This window comes from Uranotaenia lowii, chromosome 2 (genome assembly GCF_029784155.1).
Source record: "Uranotaenia lowii strain MFRU-FL chromosome 2, ASM2978415v1, whole genome shotgun sequence".
Lineage (NCBI taxonomy): Eukaryota > Metazoa > Arthropoda > Insecta > Diptera > Culicidae > Uranotaenia > Uranotaenia lowii.
In genome coordinates, this window is record NC_073692.1 from 40,879,667 (window position 1) to 40,904,738 (window position 25,072).

General features: G+C 36.5%; 2 protein-coding genes across 2 annotated transcripts in view; both read right to left on the minus strand.

Annotated features, from left to right (window-relative positions):
* LOC129744760 (ATP-binding cassette sub-family G member 4) overlaps positions 1-14,113 on the minus strand; it is an 84,236-nt gene extending 70,123 nt beyond the window's left edge. Inside the window, exon 1 of the mRNA XM_055737454.1 lies at positions 12,408-14,113. Within this exon, the coding sequence (XP_055593429.1) occupies positions 12,408-12,765 (358 nt within the window). The 5' untranslated portion in view covers positions 12,766-14,113. The remainder of the gene's footprint in view (positions 1-12,407) is intronic.
* A 60-nt stretch (positions 14,114-14,173) lies between these two features.
* LOC129741306 (ATP-binding cassette sub-family G member 1-like) overlaps positions 14,174-25,072 on the minus strand; it is a 188,419-nt gene continuing 177,520 nt past the window's right edge. The window contains 1 exon segment of the mRNA XM_055733029.1: positions 14,174-14,383. Within this exon segment, the coding sequence (XP_055589004.1) occupies positions 14,174-14,383 (210 nt within the window).

Sequence of the window (25,072 nt, forward strand, 5' to 3'; positions counted from 1 at the left end):
AAACGAAGCAATTCAATAGATTCCTATAAAAGTCTGAAGCTTTCCGGTAGCGGTAGTGGTACCAACAGGTGTTGCCGTGCAGTTTTCTAGCGGACAAGTTTCTCTCAACAACCCGGCTCCCAGAGCCAGCGGAATATCAAACTTGCCGGTGAAGATGCTTTGAATGTGGATTTCTTAGAGGGAGGACAGTTAACTGAAGTGTGCATTAGCCTAGGCTCTAAACCAGAAGTTCTATCGCTAAGTGAAACGATCACAGGCTACAATAATCACCGCAAAGCTTTGGTTTCAGGTGCGGTCCTAGAGTTGGCTCTTGGGAGGTGGGGAGGTAATTTTCCAAATTTTCAAAAATCAGTCAATATGAAGGAACGTAATATCTGGTGAAAAAACGATCATTTCGAAAGAGCGAAAAGTTTAAAGAACAGCCAGCAAATCTATAATATTCACTACAATAAAAAAATTAATAAAAAGAAAATTGTCATTATTTGTATATCTGGTAGTTTGAAATTGTAACTTTCAAAAATCTTCAAAGAATTTCTTGTCATAAATGTCATTTAACAAATCAAAATTATACGCACGTTTTTGAGCTTCTGAAAATTAGTGCTAGGCTAAACAAAAAGTACAGTTTTGAAATCAGTTTTAGTTAGTTGTTGCTATAAATTCCAAACTGATTAACGGTGATTAAATATTTCATTGGATTTATTCACTGAATAGTGATTTGGAAATTTAGTAATATTATTTTCAGTTATAAACACAATCCTCGTTCAAAACTCTGGTTTTGATTTTTCAAATTCTCAATATAAAAAATTAAAACACTCTTAATAAAAATTTAGTTGCAAATATGATTATCAAAATCAGATACTGAAGTATGAAGCTTTTGGAAGTTAATTTAATTGATTTGCTTTTGAATTTCAGGTTACAATAAAAAAAATTTCAATCTTAATTGTACTGATACAAATGAAATAGCAACAAATAAGAAAGTGAAAAACCTATTTTTTCTTCTTGTAGATACCTATTCATTATTCCAAACTCTTGAAATGATATTTTTTTTTTTTTTTGTTTCGATTGTAGTCGTTTTACCATCTTTATGGCATTCGCGACTTTATCAACGTTGCAGTTGGCGGATTGTTATTAAAAAACTATCCGGTACAACTGTGTTCGATGTTTACTCTTGGGCTCGAACTCGCGGACATCGGCTCAGGAGACAACAGACTTGCCAACTGAGCTATATCACAAGCCCATTTGAAATGATATTGATTTATAAAAAAATGTAATAAAGCCATGAATGGTTAATTTATTTATCAATTGCAATTGAAATAGCCTAACTTTCAGATGCAGAGTATCAAACTTTAGACTGGTTTTTAACTTAAAATTTCAAAATTATCCTTAACCCTCTAAAGCTGTTTGGGTCAATATGACCCGAAGCGCACATTTCAAACATCTCTATCACCATTCCATTATACTGAAGAACTGGGAATTTTGACAGACCAACTATGTTCTATGAAAATTATGATCAAGTTAACGACAAAAAAGTGAGTATTGAAAATCGGTTCATTGGGAAATGAATTACTGCTAAGCAAAGCCAAAATTCTATGTCGTTTTTTTTAAAGTATGATTTTTTTTCCGGAAGATCTGGGATAGCAGTTAAAACTTTCATTGGACTTCAATTCTTGACGATTTCAAACATCAATGTCACTTAAATACAGAAAAGCTGTCAGAAGTTATGATTATTATAAAAATTAAATTGTTTTTTCAGACTTTTTACTTTCTGAACCGGTTCCTGATAACCTAGTAATACACATCGACTTTATTTTGAAAAGTTGATTAAAAAGATTAATTCAAAACTCAATTGTTATTTTGCATGAATTCCTCGTAAACGCAAGTGAGAATAGTACTGCATTGGATTTAAGAATGTGTCATCACTTTGTGAAGGCAAAATTGCCAATAAACCAACTGTAAACAAAAGAAAAAATAGAGAATTGGAAGTTCAATTTATATTTGATTTTCAGATTCGTCTTAGCTTTATATTCTTGAAGTAAAGTTTTTTTTATAATATTTTGTCCCGCTTTCCTCAGTTTTTAATATATTTTGAGCTACAAAAAAATCCTAATGAGGAACTTCCCGTTTCCGTATCTTCCTTGAAAATGGATTTCATGCGGCATCAAGATGTTGTATATTACGATTGAATTTATTTTGTGAAATATTTTTGTCGAAGAGAAAGATTAGAAGGTACTCAAGACTGTCAATTGAAGTTACACATTTCTTAAGCACCTACTGGAAAACTGATCACTCCAATAATGTAGAATGTAACTATTGTAAAAATTAAAGGAAATTATCAATCTTATTATTCCGTAAATATGTATATAGTTTGAGTATTTTGTTTTGTTTTCTTCTATCTGACGAATAAAAAAGATACTGCAGGCTATCAATTAGGGTGGTCGGATTTACCGGTTTTTTTTTCAAATCCGGTATTTCAGTATTTGTAATTTATAAAACCGATGAAACCGATAAAACCGGTAAAACCGGTATTTTTCAAAGTATATCGAATTCATGAGAAGGTTTCACCTAATTGCAGTAGTAATGGCATAAAATGCTCAGAATTTATAACGCAATAGATTTTGCAAGATGTTCTATTGAAAAAGATGGTATTGTCGATAGCAGCAGCAGCAGGTAAGTATCGGGCAGGACCGAAGCAGCAGTAGCAGACCAGGTAAGTAACCCAGGAAATTAGCAGCGGTGGCAACAGCAACCTCAGGCAGGTAAGTATCACGTGGGTAAGTATTTCTCTTCGAAGCAATTCACTTAGTCCTTGGTTTCCACTTTCTAAACAACTTTATTCTTCATTTCTCCTTAACACTTTATTTGTTTATCTTCTTTCTTAACACTTTATTTTTCTCGATTTATCTTAACTTTATTTATTTACTTAACTCTAGACAAATAACTTCTAAACTTTAATCCGCGATAGGAGACACACTACTTTTTGATGTCACGTTGACGTGTTTGCTGTCACAAAGCTTGACGAAAGGCGAAATCCACACCGTGGGTTGGTCTTTTATAAACTGTTTCGCCCGGAAATTTATAATCGCAGGTACATTGTTCTTGCTGTGGCCCACTTAGCGTTCGATGATATCTTCAACGGGGGGTATCCTAATCTGACCCAACTCGTTTCACAACGAGATGGCGAAGAACACATTTTTCGTCTCACGAACATCCTGGCCCCTCCAGAAACGAGGTTTCTGGCATCACCGTGCAGCTTCTTGATTCATCGATTAATCGATGACGACGAGCTCCGCTTGCCGTGGGTTGTCCCTCTTCTAGCTGATGTCGACGAAACAGCCTCGTTGACATCTAGAACGTCATCCTTCATGGTAGTAGTAGTATGTTGATGTTTTACCTCAGGAACATAAATATTGCTCTGCAAAATTTGAGACCCGGAAGCAAAATTTTCGAAAAAATAAATTTATTGGACAGGTTCTTACCTTGTCGCAATTTAAATGCGCCTTGTATAAAATAAGATTCATCAGCATTCCGAGCAGCTCTACTTGTCGTCCGTGGTGTTCAGCTGACCCGTTTTGTCGTCGTTCTGGATTTGATGTGGTGCAATAGGAAGCAAACATATTTTCTGGACACAGCGAGTTGTTTTTGCCTTCGGTGTTTGCAGCGAAACTACTCTGATGATACCGTCGCTCCCAGGATGAACATCGATTATTCGGGCTGTTGGCCATCGCATTGGAGGAGTATTCTCGTCCCGGAGGAGAACTAATTGGCCTGGTTGGAAAGTGACTGGTGGACGGAACCATTTCGTTCTGGGTTGCAAGGTGGACAGATACTCCAAGTGCCACCGTTTCCAAATATCTTGGATGATTTTTTGAACTTTTTGCCACTGTTTGAGTCTGTCGTAATTGATGTCAGAAAAGTCTCTGTCGGGAACTGCCTTGAGGGCTGAGCCAGTCAGGAAGTGACCAGGGGTGAGGGGGTCAAAATCCGAGGGATCGTCGCTGAGAGGAACTAATGGTCGCGAATTAAGGCAACATTCAATTTGACAAAGTAACGTTTCCATATCGTCATAGGGTAAGGAGCGTGTTCCCAACACGCGAATAAAATGTTTTTGTGCCGACTGGACCGCTGCCTCCCACAGCCCACCGAAATGAGAGGCTTTCGGCGGGTTGAAGTGCCAACGAATCTGCATTTCTGAACAGCTTTTGGACACCTCGGCTCGATGATTCTCAGAACGAAGAAGACGTTTGATTTCGTTCTTTGCTCCCACAAAATTCGTCCCGTTGTCGCTGTATACATCAGTGCACAGCCCTCGGCGAGCGACGAATCTTTTGAAGGCTTGCAGGAACTTGATGGTGGTCAGATCTGGAACGAGCTCCAGATGAACGGCCTTCGTGCTGAAGCATATGAATACTGCTACGAAAGCCTTCCTTGGTGATGCTCTCCGGTGTGGTGGTTGCAGTAATATTGGACCCCAATAGTCCACTCCAGTGACTGCGAACGGTCGGGTGGCAGTGACGCGCGATCGTGGCAACTCTCCCATGAATTGCTGCACCATTGTTGGTTTGGCTTTGAAGCATTGCAAGCACTTGTGCACCACCTTTTTCGTTAAGCTTCTGGCCCCTATGATCCAGAAGCGTAGTCGAATGATGGTAAGTAGAAGCGTGGGTGCTGCGTGCAAGTGTTTGCGATGTAAGTTTTCGACTAAGAGAGCGGTAATTTGGTGAGATGATGGCAAGATGATTTGATGTTGAGTATCGTAGTTTTTATTGGAATTTGCTAATCGTCCACCCACGCGTAGAAGTTGATCGGGGCCCAGGAAAGGACTGAACCATTTCAGTCGGGATTTGGGGGATATTGGTTGATCTTTTCGAAGATTATTGAGATCTTGTTCGTAAGTTTGCTGCTGAACTAATCGAAAAAGAGTTTTTTCTGCTTCGTTGATTTCTTCCACCGACAGAACACAGTTGAGGATTCTTTTGGTTGAAGGTAGTCGAAATATTTTCGCTGGCCGTTGACAGAAAGCGGTAACTCGGAGGAGATGCTGGTAGCTACTGAATCGTTTGACCAAATCATCTACAAACGAGGGCTCAGGGGAACTTAATGTGGTCGTCATAGATGATTTTCGCTGTTCTTGTAACACGTCAGTTGAATTTTCGGGTTGAGCAGTAATAGATGGCCACGCATCTCGTTCTTCCTTTAGCCAAGCCGGTCCGTGCCACCAGATGTCACATGAAAGAAGTTCTTCTGGCGGTATTCCTCTCGAAACATGGTCTGCTGGGTTTTCGCTGCCGGGCACGTGATTCCAGTGGGAGTTGATTGTGGCGAGTTGAATTTTGGAGACTCGATTGGCAACAAAATTTGCCCATGTTGACGGTGAACAATTCAACCATGCGAGGACGGTGGTAGAATCGACCCAGAAAAAGGTGGGACAGTTTAGCTGAGTGGATGAGCAGATTTTGGTGTACAATTCGGCGGCATGGAGCGCACCACAAAGTTCGAGTCGTGGTATACTTATTCGCTTGAGGGGGGCAACCTTTGAACGAGAAGTCAGCAATGCTACGCGAACACAACCAACATTGTCGCGTGATCGCACATACGCACAAGCTCCGTATGCTCGTTCTGATGCGTCTGAGAATATGTGCAGTTCAATTGATGTTGCGTTTGGAAAAACTACACAGCGTGGGATTCTGAGATGTTCTAGAAGTGGCAATTTGAAGTAAAAGATGTTCCATTTTTTCGAAAGAGCTTCCGGTAGAGGATCGTCCCAGTTCAGAGTGTTGTCTTTTTCGTCCTTCAAAGTCCACAGAGATTGCATGAACAGTTTGGCGCTAACAATAACGGGACCCAAAAGCCCTAGTGGGTCGAAGATTTGAGCAATTCTGGATAAGGCAATTCGTTTGGTTAAGACAAAATTCTCCGGGTCGCAAGAGAGATGAATCTTGTAACGCAAATGATCCTCGGATGGATCCCAATTCAAACCTAAGGTTTTAATACATGATTCCCGATCTAAATCCACTGATGATTGTATTGCACGATTTTCCATCGGTACCTCGTCGATTACAGCTGTTGAATTAGACCCAAATTTTCGTAATTCGAAACCGCCAAGCTTGCAAAGTTCCTCCAGCTCCTTCCGAAGGTTCCTTACTTCGTCGATGTTCTGGCCACCCGAAAAAAGATCGTCCATGTAGAAATCTCTTTGCAGAATTTTGGCAGCGGAAGGGAATCTATGTTGCTCATCCTTTGCCAATTGCTTTAGTACTCTTGTCGCGAGGAAGGGCGCACAAGCAGTACCATAGGTAACGGTTTTCAGTTCGTAGGTGCTTAGTGGTTCGTCGTCATGATTCCTCCAGACAATTCTCTGCAATGGTGTATCTCTGTTATCGACAAGGATTTGCCGATACATCTGTTTTATGTCCGCAATCAACATAACGGGATGCATTCGGGAACGTGTAATGATGGCGCGCAAATCGTCTTGGATAATAGGGCCGACCATAACAGCGTCGTTGAGAGAGTAACCGGTGGCGGATTTGCACGACGCATCGAAGACGACTCTCAGCTTCGTGGTTGAACTGCTCTCTCGTGTAACAGCATGATGTGGGAGGTGATAGGATTGAGTCTGCGTGCCGGTGATGAATGAAATCTTCTGCATGTGTTTGAGATCTTCATATTCATTCATGAAATCTCGATACTGTTGATGGAGAGTCTCGTTGCGTTTGATTTTACCTTCTAGCAAATGAAATCGTCTGACTGCTGACTTGCGGTTGTCTCCTAGGTTGCTGAGTATGATTTCACGAGTGGGCAGGCGGACAATGTAGCGACCTTCATCAGTCCGGGCAACGGTTTCTGCAAAATGGTTCTCGCAAGCGGCTTCGTCCACTGATGGTCCTGGTTTGGCGTCATCCTCTTCGATTTCCCAAAAGCGCTCGAGGAATCTATGAAGCTCGCTGATAGTGGCTACGTTGGAAACAATCGGTGTGATCGGCTGACTGAAGGAAGTCTTTCCAGTAACTATCCACCCCAGCTCAGATTTGACAAGGACAGGAAGGGTTGTTCCGAGGGAAATTCGTTCACGGTATTTGAATAATTCGAAGAATATTTCCGCTCCAATGACAACATCGATAGGGCCTGGACGGTTGAATGATGGATCGGCAAGTTCGACATCGGTTGGTAGGTCCCAAGTAGAAACGTCGATAGCCGCAGATGGGAGTTCGACGGTAAGTTTAGGCAATACTAAGAATTCAGTCATGGAAGCATAGTCATTGAAGCGGGAACGAATAGTCGCGCGAAGTTTGTATTTGGCGTATGTTGCACAGTGGCCTATACCAGCAATGGGGAGAGAAATTTTCGATCGATTAACCTTCATAGCCTGCGAGAGAGCATCCGTTATGAAGCAGCATTCACTGCCGGAATCTAAGAGCGCGCGAGCGGCGTGGACTCTTCCACTATCATCGACCAATTGGATAACAGCTGTAGCTAGAACTACTTTCAGTAGCTTCCCGTTGTTGATTGAAGTAGTTGTAGCTTGAATGAGAGAAGCGGCAGCGGATGTGGTTGGTTCAGGTTGATGTGTGTCTACCGGGTTGGGAGAGATTCGCTCAGGTTTAGAGTCTGGCTTGGGATGATCCTTGAAGCAAAGTTGAGTGTGATGATGACCATTACATTTTCGACAGGTGCTCGTAGATGGACAGTTTCGTGACATGTGCCCTTTCCGCAAACAATTTCGGCACAACTGATGACGTCTCACTTCCTGCTCCTTGTCCTCGATCTTCATGTGTGAGAACTGAGAGCACTTGTAAAGTGGGTGGTTCTCCGAACAAATGATGCACTTGCGTGTGAAGGTTTGCATTGCACCGAGACTGGATACGGACTTTGGGTTAGACTTTCTAGGTGGATTTTGAGTTAAACCTTCAGGAATTTTGTTTCCGATACTCTGCAAGACCGTTACTCTTCGCTGAATGAATGCGACCAAATCTTGGAAAGAAATTGTGTTGCGTGCCGAAGAAAAATCCTCCCAATCTCGTCTGGTGGTAGGATCGAGTCGAATGCTCAACATACGAATGAGCATAACATCCCAGTATTGAGTTTTCTCCCCAAGTTGATTCAAAATCTTTACCGTTGCTTCAAAGTTTTCCACCAAAGAATGTAGATCTGTTGCGGATTCACGTTTTAATGCAGTAAACTCGAAAAGTGCGTCGATGTATGACTGTTTTAAACGCGCTGGGTTTTGGAAATGGTCGACTAACAGATTCCAGGCCACTGGATAGTTATTCGCACTAATAGGTATCGATTGAATCAATTTCAAAGCATCGCCAGTGAGAGAAGAACGCAGGTAGTAAAACTTCTGGATGGTAGAAATCTCTGTCGATGCGTGGACGAGCGAGACAAAAAGGTCGTGGAAGTTGAGCCAACATTCTAAATTTCCGTTGAACACTGGGATTTTAACATCGGGAAGACGTATATGAGGGTATCTCCCGGGGAAATTCGTCGACAAATTAGAACTAGAGGCTGCTACAGGATCAGGGGCTTTATTTACTGCCAGGAGAAAACCTTTCACCCGGTAGTAATTGGTTTCAAATTCCGCACGTTGTTTCAGTAATTGATCAATAGAAGGATTATCGAGATTGTCGCAGACTTCAAGTTCACTTTGCACGTTGGTGAAGTCGTTCCAAATGGTCCCCAGGTGTTCGATTCGTACTGGAACTTCCATTTCGTGTTGTTCCTCCTCGTATTCGTCAACGAACGTTTTAATCAAATTAAACGATACCAAGATGCTTCTCAGCCGTTGCTTGAGAGCTTTTAACTTACGTTCCGCGGCCATTCTTTTGTAGGCAATTCAATGCCTTGTATAGTAGATTATCTCAGCAAACAGGAACTATGTTGACCTTTCGAAACTCGTGGCTACGTAGTAGAAAGATTCACCGGATGGAACTCGGAGTTCGACGAGCGCCAGGACATCCGGTTCGAAGGACCATATGTCGATAGCAGCAGCAGCAGGTAAGTATCGGGCAGGACCGAAGCAGCAGTAGCAGACCAGGTAAGTAACCCAGGAAATTAGCAGCGGTGGCAACAGCAACCTCAGGCAGGTAAGTATCACGTGGGTAAGTATTTCTCTTCGAAGCAATTCACTTAGTCCTTGGTTTCCACTTTCTAAACAACTTTATTCTTCATTTCTCCTTAACACTTTATTTGTTTATCTTCTTTCTTAACACTTTATTTTTCTTGATTTATCTTAACTTTATTTATTTACTTAACTCTAGACAAATAACTTCTAAACTTTAATCCGCGATAGGAGACACACTACTTTTTGATGTCACGTTGACGTGTTTGCTGTCACAAAGCTTGACGAAAGGCGAAATCCACACCGTGGGTTGGTCTTTTATAAACTGTTTCGCCCGGAAATTTATAATCGCAGGTACATTGTTCTTGCTGTGGCCCACTTAGCGTTCGATGATATCTTCAACGGGGGGTATCCTAATCTGACCCAACTCGTTTCACAACGAGATGGCGAAGAACACATTTTTCGTCTCACGAACAGGTATTGTGCCTTTAAACTATCCCTGTGTCATAAATCTATCATCACCCTCATGACAATCATGATATTTATCATCATCATTTAATTATTATAATTTCGCACTCAGGTTGCAGAAATTATAATATTCATATAATTTAAACGAATTTTCGTCCTAAATTCTGTAATACAGTATTCAAATTGAAGAACAGATTTTACAGATTTAGTAAAAGTTTTTATGGTCTTTCATGTAAATAATATGAAATTTCATATACTTAAAGATTTTTCGTAAAAAAATGACTTAATTAATTATTAAACAATACTCAAAACACCGTCACAAAGTTTTAAGTTCACTCACAAAATTAAACAATATTGTTGTCTAAAATACAGAGGTTTTCCCCGCAACCTAGGTCGTGATCGCATTAATTTCCCCTTTCCAAAATTAACACGAACTAATAGAAATAAAAATCTATTTAAAAACCATTCAAAATTCAGTAATAAATATAGTTGTTTGGATCTGATCCATACCCTCTTTGTAGCTATAATACTGTTGCAAATTTATGAAAACTTTTTAACTGCTTTGTTTGGAAAAAAAAATTGCTCCAACAGCGTTCAAAATAAAACAACAGAGGTCCATCAATTACCTTAAAAATATTGATAGAGAAATTTGACTCTGTTGAAACATTTTATGTCTTCAAACAAAGTAGGATGTTTATAATCAGTTTTCAACATTTCTGGGTTTAAATTTTTGAATGCCCGGCCCCGCTTAGAACGATTTTGATAAACTTTGTATGTTTGTAGAAATTCCAATTTTTCATTGAAAAATACAGTGATTATTGTGAAGCAATCTTAAATTTCTCGTAGCTGTATCTTTTTTTCATTCATTGTAAACTTGTACAATGTACAGTCTTCAAATGTTGTGGAGCGTCAGCTCGATAGCTGAAAAAATATCATCTGAGAGAGAGATGGCAGTTTGTCAATGCTCTTTTGAACGCCACTATAGCTTTAATTTAAAAAGCTACATCGACATGTTTTAGCAATAATCAAATTTCACATAAATTTTGAAGTAAAGTTTATTGAGCTTTGATTTTGAAGCTGATTAAACATAATATGAGTATTTATACACATATATTTTTGGTAAAAAAAAACATTTAACTGTGTAAATTTTATTACAATACCAAAGAATGATGAAAAATTTACCGGAAATACCGGTTTTTTACCGTCCCAAAAGTCGGTATTTCGGTATTGAAAAAATGAACGGTTTTACCGGTTTTACCGGTTTCGGTAAAACCGGTTAGACCATCCTACTATCAATGTATGACTTTCATTTTTATTTCATTAAAATTTAAAACATAATGAAGAATTAAGAAGCTCAGATTTTGAAACAAATACAAAATTTATCACAATTTGTTCATGTAAATTTAGGCATATGAGGGATATAAGAGAAAATTTGAAAAAATATCCCAACATTTCATTACCTAGCTCAAATGTTAAGTAGATAAATGGTTAGCAATTTCTAAAGTCAACACTCTGAGTAATTCAACAGAAATTGAGTGGTATAATTCGGTCCAGAGAATTGCAAGTTACAGCTGCTTGAGTTTGATTGAGCGACTTTTCTTAAATCTTGAGCCTTTAAGTGATAGACAAACTTTTTCGTTGATTAAACACCCCCACGGAGTGGAAAATTTTTGAAAATTCAAAAGCACATCTACTAGGGAAAGTTCAAAGTTTTTATAGTAATTCGAGCATTTACGAGTATTTTATAACGGTTTTTTGCCGGGGGGAGATGATCAATTCGATCAACCCCCCCCCCCCCCTCCCATGGGACCGCGCCTGATGTGGTTAGCCTTAAAATAGATATGCTTGTTCCTGCCGGCCGTAAATTTGGGATCATCCTTTCAAAAAAAAAAAAATTTTTTTGTCATATCTCAGTCATCTTATGACATGTTGAAAGATGTTGACCGTAAACATATCAACAAGATTTCTTATTAAACACCTTAATATTTGCTTAGCTAAAAAGGGAGTCTATTATTAAAAATGAGTTATAATCAAATATCTCCTGATATTTTGTTTAGTTTCATTTGTTTTGGTCACTCTGAAAGGAACGTCACGAAAGTTTATGTATAACCCCCTGAACCGTTACTGTTGTGAATGTTGCTGAATGTTGCCAATTTGATTGTTTTAGCCGTTAATTTATTGTACTTTGCGCGGGAAAAGTTGTAATGTAAAAAGACGATGAAATAAAAAGTTCTCTTCAGTATCAGTTTTCATACAGGAAAGTGGTTTCTTATTTCCCTACCTAAAAGTCAGAAAATGTTCTGACGTATCATATTTATTTAAAAAAGGTAAGTATTATTTAAAAAAGTTTGTCCCCCGTAAAATGGAAAATCGAAAAGTCTGTCCACATTGAAGCATGTTCCATAAACTAGCTGTTGAGCGCTCCTCTGATCCTAAGCGTAATAATTAATCAAATAATGAAGCATGGAATAGATGGTTGCGGTGATCTTTCTGCTCAGATGCGCGTGAAGTCGAAAATAAATGCATGGATTGCCAAAACTAATCCCTAGGAGCAAGGTTAAAATTCATGATAAAATAAATTGAATGGTTCGGCGTTTGATGAGTTTAAAAAAAATCTTTTTGACAATCAAAACAAGAAAAAAATTACTTTGATTTAAATAAATAAATCTTATCTAGTGTAGCATACAGTGAGCTGGAATGACTTTAGTGTTCTGCTAATAGCTATCAGAACTCCTTAATGTCACAGAAAATCGTTGTAGAACTTTTGAAACGAGTAGGTGAATTCACATAATTTTAACCTCAAGAATCAAGAAATTTTTACTCTTACATTTGAAGTTTATCCTAATTCAGACAAACAATCACCTTTGCTTAACTCTCGACTTACCTTTCCGAAAAATGCCGGTTCGCACCGAGTAGGACAAATTTTTGAAGCTGATAGTAACCGGTTTGAAGAGTCGCGCCGCCGCCAGGGAACTAGCCGTCGATCCACCCCCACCCATGGGACTGTTATCGAACTTTCCCGGTGGCACCGGAATCTTCAACGGCTCCAGGGCCAAATTTTTGGGCCTCTTAACCACGGGTGGATGTAGCTGGTCGTTTTCCAGTTGTTGTTGTTCCTCATTGGTGGTCACAATGCAATCTTCAATTTCCGCCAAAGGCGCAATCATTTGCCGGCTACAACTTCCCTCGGAACTGTGGCCTTCAGCACTGCTGGTGCTACTCATCTCAAAATGTTCTGTCATTTTTGTTTGATTTTTTTCTTAGTCGATTCACTGATTTTTTTTTTACTCACTCGATTAATCGGTCCCCGGCTAATGAACTTTCTCTGCTTTCACCGCGAGCGCAGAAAATTCTTACAATCGCGGAACCACATTCGCCACGAGGCCAACGATTCTAAAAATATACAACTGTGAATACAGCCAGTGACTTCTTCACGACGCGACGAAGACGACTCAAATGATTTAAAAAACTTTCTCGAAACGATACTTTCTTTACACCAGCCCGTATGGAGCTTCACCAATTACACCGTGTTGTAATGTGGATCAGGGAGGGCTCAGCTCATTTGGAGCAAAAGTACACGCTCGGTTGAACTCCGGCGTCAGTCAGTTCAAGGTCCCAAGGTATTGATAATCCGAGGGATTAATCGGTAGCCCCGAAAACAGCAACTTATCTTTGGTCTGGACTTTGAACCAGTGCTCGGGTGTTGATGCCTTGAGTCAACCTAATCTATTCGAGACTTGATGGCACACACGACTTGCTGTCGTTTTGCACATTATGCACGGGCTAGAGGGTCTTCAACCAGGTGGAACTGAAAACTGGACGAAGAAAACTGACTGAAGCCTACGCTCGTCTCTGGCCTCTTCCAAGTGGGAAGCACCCCCGAGGGGACTTCGCTAAGCTCCGATCAGCGAACTGCTCTTCTTCGTGTCCCCCCTTTTTCTCCTTTTCTGCTTCTCGTGCTTCCTTGTGGTCCAGTGCTTATAGGTTTCAGCTTAAGTCAGGCTGAATTAGGTCAGTTGTAAGAGCTCTCGACCTTGCTGCTTGGTTTGAATCGCTCAATTCTACGAGAACATGGCGCCTTGTTCTGCTCATACGTTAGAGAGATGCTGCGTCTAGGACGCGAAATCGACTCAAAAAAGATAAGAACACTTCGAGAGATCATCAATCTCGACGACGACTCAGGCCCCAAGACAAAGAACCATACACTCTCATAATCACTTAATTCAGGCGCAAATGAAAAAAGGCAAGCTACACCCCTCAAGTGCAGCAGCTACACTTAAACCGACGACGTTGTTGATAGAACTTCGAACATTGCACCAACATGTGCTAGTTTCGCGAACTCAAAATTTGAACTTCCTGTCCACCCCGGAAACCGTAAGTGATTCCCCTGAAATCCGTGTGGACGACGACGACGCTTATCCAAATTTGTTGGATGCAAAAACAGAAGAAAAAAAAAGAAACTAAAACCACAAGCACTCTCAACTAGCCGATCGCCATCCACCCACTTTGAAGTCCAATCAGCAGCGGCGGGTAGATTTGGCTTGCGCTAGACGCTAGAGCTGCAAGGAAAAACTGAACTGCGCCCGGCCGTTTTACGATGAATACTGAACTCAGTTTTGCTGGGCCCACCTCGCGCGCACTGGCTGAAGCTCACAAGGAACCATCACCATCACTATTACCATGCCATGCCATGACGGGAGCCGGTTTAGTTAGTTGAGGTTTGTTTTGAACTCGCTTTCTGTTGCTGTCGGCTTTGCTGCTGCTGCTGCCGAGTGCATTTTGTCCCGGTTCATTCTTGTTCGCGGTTGGGGCGATACGCGTAAGTACCCACCCGAAACCGCGAACACTCGCTACTGTTGACTGAGTGATTTTTGGGGCGACGATGGGGGAGAGTGACTAAGCTATAGCGGAACTCAGCTTCAAGTTTTGTAGGGATGATTGAAAAGTATATGATTAGACTTAAGAAAAATAATCTACGCTGATATGATGACGCGAAAAGCAGCTCATTGATCGAATGGCAAAAAGGGAAAAAATAACAAAAATGACAAAAAATGCCAAAAATAACAAAAATTATAAAAATGACAAAAATTACACATAAATGACACAAGAATGACAAAAAAATGACACATAAATGACACCAAAAGGATACAAAAATGACACCAAATTGATACAAAAATGACATACAGATAACAAAAATGACTCCAAAAAGACACAAAAATTACACACATATAACAAAAAATTATACAAAAAAGACATAAAAATGACACAAAAACTACACAAAAATTACACAAAAATTATACACAAACATTACACTCGAAAATGACACAAGAATTACACAAAAACGACAGAAAATTACAAAAAAAAACAAAAGTGGCACAAACATGACACCAAAATGACAAAAAAAAAACAAAAATGACACACACATGACACAAAAAATTAAACAAAAGTAACACAAAAATAACACAAAATTGACAAAAAACTGACACAAAAGCAACACAAATGATACAAAAATGACAAAAAAAAGACAAGAAGGACACAAAAATGACAAAAAAAATTTAACACAAACATGACACAAAAAATGAGACAAAATTGAAAAGAAAATTGCACAAAAAGTGAAAAAAATGACAAAAATGACAAAAAAGACCAAAGTGACAAAAATGACAAAAATGACAAAAATGACAAAAATGACAAAAATGACAAAAATGACAAAAATGACAAAAATGACAAAAATGACAAAAATGACAAAAATGACAAAAATGACAAAAATGACAAAAATGACAAAAATGACAAAAATGACAAAAATGACAAAAATGACAAAAATGACAAAAATGACAAAAATGACAAAAATGACAAAAATGACAAAAATGACAAAAATGACAAAAATGACAAAAATGACAAAAATGACAAAAATGACAAAAATGACAAAAATGACAAAAATGACAAAAATGACAAAAATGACAAAAATGACAAAAATGACAAAAATGACAAAAATGACAAAAATGACAAAAATAACAAAAATGACAAAAATGACAAAAATGACAAAAATGACAAAAATGACAAAAATGACAAAAATGACAAAAATGACAAAAATGACAAAAATGACAAAAATGACAAAAATGACAAAAATGACAAAAATGACAAAAATGACAAAAATGACAAAAATGACAAAAATGACAAAAATGACAAAAATGACAAAAATGACAAAAATGACAAAAATGACAAAAATGACAAAAATGACAAAAATGACAAAAATGACAAAAATGACAAAAATGACAAAAATGACAAAAATGACAAAAATGACAAAAATGACAAAAATGACAAAAATGACAAAAATGACAAAAATGACAAAAATGACAAAAATGACAAAAATGACAAAAATGACAAAAATGACAAAAATGACAAAAATGACAAAAATGACAAAAATGACAAAAATGACAAAAATGACAAAAATGACAAAAATGACAAAAATGACAAAAATGACAAAAATGACAAAAATGACAAAAATGACAAAAATGACAAAAATGACAAAAATGACAAAAATGACAAAAATGACAAAAATGACAAAAATGACAAAAATGACAAAAATGACAAAAATGACAAAAATGACAAAAATGACAAAAATGACAAAAATGGCAAAAATGACAAAAATGACAAAAATGACAAAAATGACAAAAATGACAAAAATGACAAAAATGACAAAAATGACAAAAATGACAAAAATGACAAAAATGACAAAAATGACAAAAATGACAAAAATGACAAAAATGACAAAAATGACAAAATAACAAAAATGACAAAAATGACAAAAATGACAAAAATGACAAAAATGACAAAAATGACAAAAATGACAAAAATGACAAAAATGACAAAAATGACAAAAATGACAAAAATGACAAAAATGACAAAAATGACAAAAATGACAAAAATGACAAAAATGACAAAAATGACAAAAATGACAAAAATGACAAAAATGACAAAAATGACAAAAATGACAAAAATGACAAAAATGACAAAAATGACAAAAATGACAAAAATGACAAAAATGACAAAAATGACAAAAATGACAAAAATTACAAAAATTACAAAAATGACAAAAATGACAAAAATGACAAAAATGACAAAAATGACAAAAATGACAAAAATGACAAAAATTACAAAAATTACAAAAATGACAAAAATGACAAAAATTACAAAAATTACAAAAATGACAAAAATGACAAAAATAACAAAAATGACAAATTGAATCGTTTCGGGTACTCCAATAACTTTTTAAAATTTTCATTTTTTTTTTTCATTACTTTTTTAAGAACGCTGCCTGAAGACTCAGAAAATACTTCTTTTTGGGATTTTAAGTGTCAGTTTGAAACTCTTCGCTAAGAATTGCTTAATCTCCAAATAAACTTAACCAATATTGACCACAACCATTTTCCCTGTACAATGGAAAGGCGACAACATCAGCATACTCTATCGAACAACATGGAAATACTTATTTATTCGGGAAATTCTTTGAACTTGTGATAGGTATGCCAATTATAATAAATTTAAAAAAAACTATTTCTATTCTTGCTCCATGAAAGCTTGCTCCAAGAAACTTGAACATATAAAAGGATTAAAAAAAAATTAATGAAAATATGTCCATACTTCGAAAACATTTATCCACAAAACCCACATTAAGGTTTTATCGATGATCACTATATGCCCGATTGATTTGAAGATTTTGCTTACGACGATATAGCATTTTATATATACTTTTTGCGTTTGTTACCATATTATGTGTTTCACTATTTTCTCTATACTAAATAGATGACCGATGAGCAGGGCCGTAGGAAGAACCGACTCATGGGGGGGGTTTTGGTGACAAATTTTTACCTATGATTTTTTTGTCTAACAGCACACGAATAAAAAAACATAAAAACAAATTATGTTTGTAACTATATGATTACTCATTTTAAAGTAACTTAAGTAACTGTGTCTTCTCTTAACACGAAGTGTCATTAAAAAAACCTCACTTTAGTCGATGTCCTAGTCACTTTAGAAAAGTGGTTCTTAGCCTTAAGGGTGAGTCTAATTTTTTTTAACGAAACCTCAAGGAACAAAATATGAAATTTGCTTTTATATATGATAAATTTTTTGGAATTTGTTCAAAAGTCTGGTAGATCAAAGTTATTTGATTTGAGCATAAAATAAGTTCTTTTTAGGGTCGCCTTCAATTTCTTAAAAAAAACTTATTCTATACTCAAATAAAACAAGCCCAATCTTTTAAACTCTTTTGCAAATTCCAAGATTCAAACCATTAATGAAAATTAATAAAATTTTCCAAAAAAATCAGTAAGAGATAGAAAATTTTCAAATCAAATTTGCTTGATGCAAACTTGAACTAAATTTATGATTTTAGTTTGAAATTTGGCTTTAAAAAAGCTGTAGTATTAATAATGTTATCCAAAACACCGAAAAAAATTTAAAAAATGTGCAAATTTTTTGGTGAAGATCAGGTACATGTTTCTTAAACAGGAAATATTTTTCATAAAGAATAAATTTCATACTAAAAATCCTGTGGATGATTCTTTTTTTAAATAATTTGGGATATGAATCAAAACTTAGAAAATTAACTCAAATTCTAATTTTTATCTGTGATTTTCAGCTGAATTGTGTACACAAACTTATTCTGATAAAAAACTTTGAAATCTGGAAATTGAATTGACAAACAAATTTTTGAGTTTATGTTTTCTTGAATTTCTCAACAATTTTATGTTGATTGAAAAATTTATTCACCAGCTAAATCTTTTTCTGAATTTTCAATCTGAATTCTAAACCTGAGTTCAAAAATTGAACTTTGAATCTATTTCCGAATTTCAATACGATTTCCGAAATGTACAAAAAATACGATTTCTGATCCTAATTCCAGATCAGAACTTCATGAACCAAATCTTAGAGACTACATTCATGAATCTATTATTAAAATTCTGTAGTGCTGGTTTAATCTTAATTCATTATTTCAATTATTTATTTTTTATCTGTTTTGTGAATCTGATTTAAAATGTGAATTTCAAATAATGAATTAAAAATGAATTAAATGAGTTAAAGAACTTCGAATTTGAATATAAAACAAATTTCTTCTTTTTCCATATTCGGAAAACTATTATCAAAATATTGAAAATGCATTTGATTTTCGAAATGCATGATTCAAATTTGATATGATATGCAATACCGAATTCGAACAAAGATTTCAAATCAGCTTTTCATTCCTAATTTCTTATAATTATTGGAACTGAAAATCAATAATCCTAAACTTGATATAAAATCAGAAATACGAAAATATGTAGAAATACAATTTTCGTTATAGGAATATGGAACCAGAATCTCCAAAATGGAATTAATTTAAAATTCAATATTCAGACCTTAATTTCTATGATAAGGTAGCGAAATCGCCCGGTTTTAACCGGGTTGGCCCGGATATTTAATTTAAAATTTGGGAAAAGTCCGGTCCGACCCGGTTGCCCAGATTTCATTGGAAAAGCCCGGATTTTGCACGGGTTTGTTCTCATTCTCATTCTTAAATCAAACCTAAAAAAAAACAAATTGTGTTTTAATTTTTTAATTTGCATGCGTCTGAAATTTATGCAGTAAGTTTCAAACAAATATTATGAAAGGTTTTTCAAGTTATTTTTTCTAGATTTTTATTGAGCAATTCCTAGGTTTTAATCAAATTTGCCCGGTTTTGCCTTGATTTGGTCGACCATTTTTAAATCAAATACCCTGATTTTGTCAGGTTTTTCAGGATCCGGGCTGTTCGTGCTGAAAAAAAATCTGACAACCATATTCTATGAACAAGTGAGAAAATTTTGAAAAATTGTAGCAGAATTTTGAATTTGAAATGGGTTTTGAGGTTTTTGTATTAGTTTTTACTTCAGATAGTTACTCTTCTCTTGAATATCTTTGCTCTATTATCATAATTTGATTATGAATTACAAATTTTGAGTGTAGAGTAGAATACCTCACTTGCTTTTTTGGACCCTCATGGGGGGGGGTTTAACCCCCAAAACCCCCCCCGTTCCTACGGCCATGCCGATGAGTTATTTTAGTTGAACTGAAGTAAGTTTAAAAAAAATCTAAATAAAGTACATTAATGTATATATTGGGATTTATAAGTGAAAATATTTTCCTTACCAATTAAGCTATTAATGCGTTTTTTACAATTTTAATCAAAAACAACGTGTTGTTTTTAATTTGTGCAAGATTTTCCTTGTTAGAAATTGAAAATTTCATAGCACATCATCATCAAAACATGAGGTTTATTAAAGCTCTATCATAAAAAAATATACACAGCTTGTATCCAACATGGAGGGACGATGGCACAAATATCTTGATAAATTTTTAACCCAATTCAAAAGATTTCGTACATTGAAGAGGCAAATTTTCATCACTATCTATGTTAGAAAATAAGCAAGTTTTCATGTGAAGTCCAGCGCAACGATCTTTCTGTTAATTTCCATGCTTCTATTATGACTGTGAATATGTCAAACTTGGATGTGGGTTTGAGAAATTTCAGTTATAAGTCTTTCGAAAAACTTGAAAGATGTGTAGTCATGAATAAAACTTGCGTTGGAAAAATTCTGAAATGCATGTGCGAATTCAGGATTGGATTAGGATTAAAACATTTTTTTTCTTTTTGCATTTATATATAAATGCTTTTAAATCTCCAACGAGCACGATTCAACATAAATCCTTCCCCCATTATTGTAAGATTAAATCAGATTTCTCAAATGATTTATTTTATAACGGGACGTTTATCTAAAATAAAAGCGATAAAAATTTATTCAGACGGCATCCCTGATCAACACTTTTTTACGATTGTCTCAAAAACGTGCCAGCTGGTTTTATCAAAAATAAGGAGACCACGAAGAAAAAAAAATCCTGAATTATTCAAGACACCAATAGATTGCATAAATAAAAGCGAAATTCAGGTGCTATGCAATAAAAGTGCGCAAGAAGATGGCTGGAATGCAGTTCATAATCAAAAAACACTTTTTAAATATCATCTGAACCGAAGATTACCATACGGTAAATGGGTTTAACTATTTTATTGCAGATATTTTCGATGTTTTCATAACTTAACTACAAATTCGATATTTATTGAATTTTCTTATTTAATTGGGATGATTCAGGCCTTTTTTAAGACCTACTTTCAAAATCAGGACAATTCGAAAGTTTTTTTTCCAAACCCGGACTGCTGTACGCATGGGTCTGAGTGTATGGGATGAATAAACCCAAAAGCTTTAAAATCCTAAATAAAACAACAAATTAAACAGACAATTAGGCAAAATCCTTAAAAATTTGGACACCTAGCACCTCTGACAAAGCTCCTAAGAAAATCATGGCATAAGCTATGATCACTTGGTATCTGGACACTTTATTTCGGTGATAGCTACGTTACTAAAGCACGGATATGCAAGCGTTGTGTTGGTTCTAAAAAGGACTATCTTGCCTATATTTTCAGATTTTTAATTAAACATGTTTCTGAGATATTCACGATGCAAAAAGACATGATAAATTTGCACAATCGCCTTGGAAATTCTTCATTGTTGATATGAAAACACATGAGCTGTTGATTTTTTCAGAATTTTTTTTGGCCCATATGGTTAAGAAGTATAAGAAGCCACAATGGGATGTCTTCATCTCAATTATGGTGAAAAGTCTGTGGCTATTTGGGTTAGCTTAATGCAGACCCCTTAACTATGCAGTAAAACCGTATCCGGCAGGCTAAAATTATTGCCTGTATAGTAGACACTCAGCAAACTACTAAAACTGAGCAGTTCCATGGATCGCAATCTGTGCAACTGGTTTTTATGTAATGTGACAGATGTGTTCTGATGGACAAAGAAATTTATGTTGAAACCGAATTTAAGAGGTCAAATTCTTCGAGATGCCTACTCATGAAAAGGTTTCAACCAGACTCCAATGGTTTATTCCAAGTGAATTTGTGTAAAACATCATGATTTTGCATAGGCTTTTCTTCTGTGGTAGAAATAATAAAGGGTGATACGGTCAAAATTTGGTCATGGGAAAACGCGTGTAAATCGGTGTGTTGAAAACGCAGGTTTCAGTGGTGGAATAGAGTTATCTTTATTCATGTTTCGTCTGTGAGGTCAGTAGAATACAACTATATTAATTAGCGATAGCTAATTGTCACTTTTCACTTCTTATATTCCCTAACCGGGAAAGTACTCATTTCTCAATGAGTACTTTGATATTCTTACCCAGAATATTTGGCAACACTGTTGTGTTACCACAAACCCAATTTGTGTTGTCTCGCTTAACAGTGTGATGATGTAAACATTTATAACGCGTTTATCATCATCACCTGTCATCAGCAATCATTGATCCATTGTTCTTCGATTGCGAATTGAATACAAAGAAAGTGGAGAACCAAAACAAACCGTGTTTTGGTTCTGCACGGTGTTCTAGAAATCTTCCGCAGTCGGATCGTTCCGATCTGCAAAACTTGTGGCTTAATAGGATCCGAAACCGAACCGGTGAGTTTCAACACGGTGAAATCGTTAATTTAAAAAAAATAAAATTAAATTTCTTTTTCAAGTTTAATTAGTATTAAATTCAGGAAAAATATTCATTTTGGCTTCCGTTTTTCCAAATCCGAATTGCCGGACCTGACGCTTAACCCCTGCCATCAGATTTTGTAAAGCCAGCTTGTTCACATTATTCGCCCTGAAAACCAGTTTGCCTTGAACTGCTGCAGGAAAGGCGGCAGACGTTTATTCAAACACTCTTTCACGTAAATTTCTTGGTTGACAGTCCCGAAAGCTATGAAAATGCTGCTTTTCAAGCCACAAGTACAGATGGCTTGCCAAACCAGATATTTCTTCGCAAGCTTTGACAGTTTCATGTGCTTGAAAATATCTGCTACCTTTCCCCTTCCTTTTGCCGTATAAAAGTCCTGTCCCAGAAGCTGCTTGTAGTCGGCTTTGACATAGGTTTCGTCGTCCATTATCACGCAGTCAAACTTCGTCAGCATCGTCGTGTGCAGCCTCCGGGATCGCGCTTTGGCCGTCGTATTTTGTTTATCCTCGCGATTTGGAGTCACTACCTTCTTGTAAGTCGATAGTCCGGCTCGTTTTTTGGCTCGATGCACGGTTGTAGACGATACACCCAGCTTATTTGCGACATCTCAGAGAGAGAGCTTAGGGTTTCGCTTGAAACTACCGGCAACTCTCTTTGTCGTTTCAGCGGCTTCCGGTTTTCGATTTCCCCCCGATCCAGACTTCCTGGTTGTCGACAAACGTTCCCCAAACACTTTAATTACATTTGTAACGGTTGATTTGGCAACTTTTAGCGATTTTGCCAGCTTTGCGTGCGAGTAGCTCGGATTTTCGCGGTGCGGGAACAAAATTTTGATACGCTGCTCTTCTTCCTTGGACGGCATTTTGACATCTGAAGATTGAATCCCAAAATCAAAATAGGAGCAACATTTTACACACACACCTACAAAATGAGGGGTGTTCAGGTTTTTTAAATGCAAAATTGAAAGAAATACGTCAAGTTGATATTGACCAAATTTTGACCGTATCACCCTTTAGATCAATACATATGTAACAGAAAAAAGCCCATCTTAAGGAGGTTGGTGTTTCTAATATCCATACCCGTTGTTTCGTACACAAAACACTTTCATATAAAATTTGTTTCCATTGGTTAAAAATTTATTGAGCGATACAACAAAATTATATGGAACCCCTCCTTCCCTCCCTTCTCCTCCCTGTAACGCGGAAGGGTTTAAGGAAATCTTAGAAACATGTCTCGTATCCAAATATCTTCACATGCCAAATATGGTTCCATTTGCTTGATAAATTCTCAAGTTATGCCTACAAAATTGTATGAGGGTCCCTCCTCCTACCCATAAACTTATTGGAAGAAGAGGGGTGTCTAATATAACAAAAGGACCATTTCTCGTGCTCTAATCTTTTTCCGTGTGTAGTTTGCGATGGGAGCCTCCCTATACTCCCAATAGAATAACGGAGGGGTTTCAAATAATCATATATCATCGTATCACATGCTCTCGAATGCCAAAGTTGGTTCCATATGCTTGATAAGTTCTCAAGTTATGCTAACAATTTTAAAAGAGCCCCCTTTCTCATCTCTCCACTTGAAGAAAAGAGTGGCACCAAATATCGAGAAACCTTTTTTGGTCTCCAATACCCTTCCATGCGAAATTTTGTTCCATTTGCTCGAATTTTTCTTGAGATATGCAATAAAAATAATATGGGAGCCTCACTTCTCCTTTCCTATCTTTCCAATGGAAGAAGGAAGGGGTCTCAAATTATCATAAAAGTATTTCTTGTATTCCGTTGCTTGCATAGTTTTAAAATTATGTAAAAAAATATACAGAATCCCCCTCTCTCTCCCTATTTACTCACTGGGATAGGAGAGGGATATCAAAAATTCAGGGAAACATTTATCGTACCCTTATACCATTTCATGTTACGTACGAATAATTTTAGACCCTCCCTTTTTTCAGGGCGGAGTAGGAAAGGAGACAAACTTTTATCATATTTTATTTGGCATGACTTGAAAGTTTATCAAACAAATGGAGCCAAATGTAGCATGTGACATTATTAAGTATCACACAATGTTTTTATTAGAGTTCATGAGCCTCCCCACTTTGAAGAAGGAAGAGGGTGGACAATCCATACGAATAAAACATACATTTTGGCATAATTGAAGAACTCATGAAACTTACAAAATCACAGTGAAAATTACAGATCTTGAAAAACAAGTTTAAAGATCAAATTTCGCTTGAATGAAATCATCACTGATTCAAAAAAATTATAATTTTTACAAATTTCATTTATTAATTTTTTTAATGCAGATTTTATTATGTTTAACGTATGCAAATCGAAATTCATTTTTCAAATTTTCGAAAAAATTACTCAAAGATAGAATTCCATTTTTGGAACCAACTTGAAACGTGGTCTGTTGAAAATTTGAACAATCTGTCTTTATGTTTATTTGCTAAAATCTGTTTGAGACACAAGCCGTCAGCCAGTCGAATGCCAATTGAATATTTGCGAAGCTGAAAATATCTTCTAAATAGGTTTTGAACCTATAAAAAAAACGTTAATAAAAGCAGTTTTCAGCTGAATAATTCCAGGACGATACTACTTTGAAGTAAGTAATCCAGAAACGAGTTTCAAAATATTTTTGAATTTAGATTCTTTTTTCATAATCAATTTATCGATCGTCAAAACTTTTTTGTATGAAGAAATCGTTTAAAGTTTCGAGAATAAAAATTAAAACATAAATATTGATAAAACATAATTACTTACCAGTTCTCGACTTGGAGTGCTAAGGAATTCTCTACCAATAAAAAAAAAAACTAAAGATTTCCTTCCTAAATCTAAAAGCTTCCGGTTTTCAATTCACAAACCTTTGTCCTTGGTAACAATCGCATCAGGGTGAAAATGTCCACTTCAATCGTTCTATTTCTTGTAAGCCCCGGCAGCGTTCAGAAAAACAATTAGCTATTCGATAATCCTAATC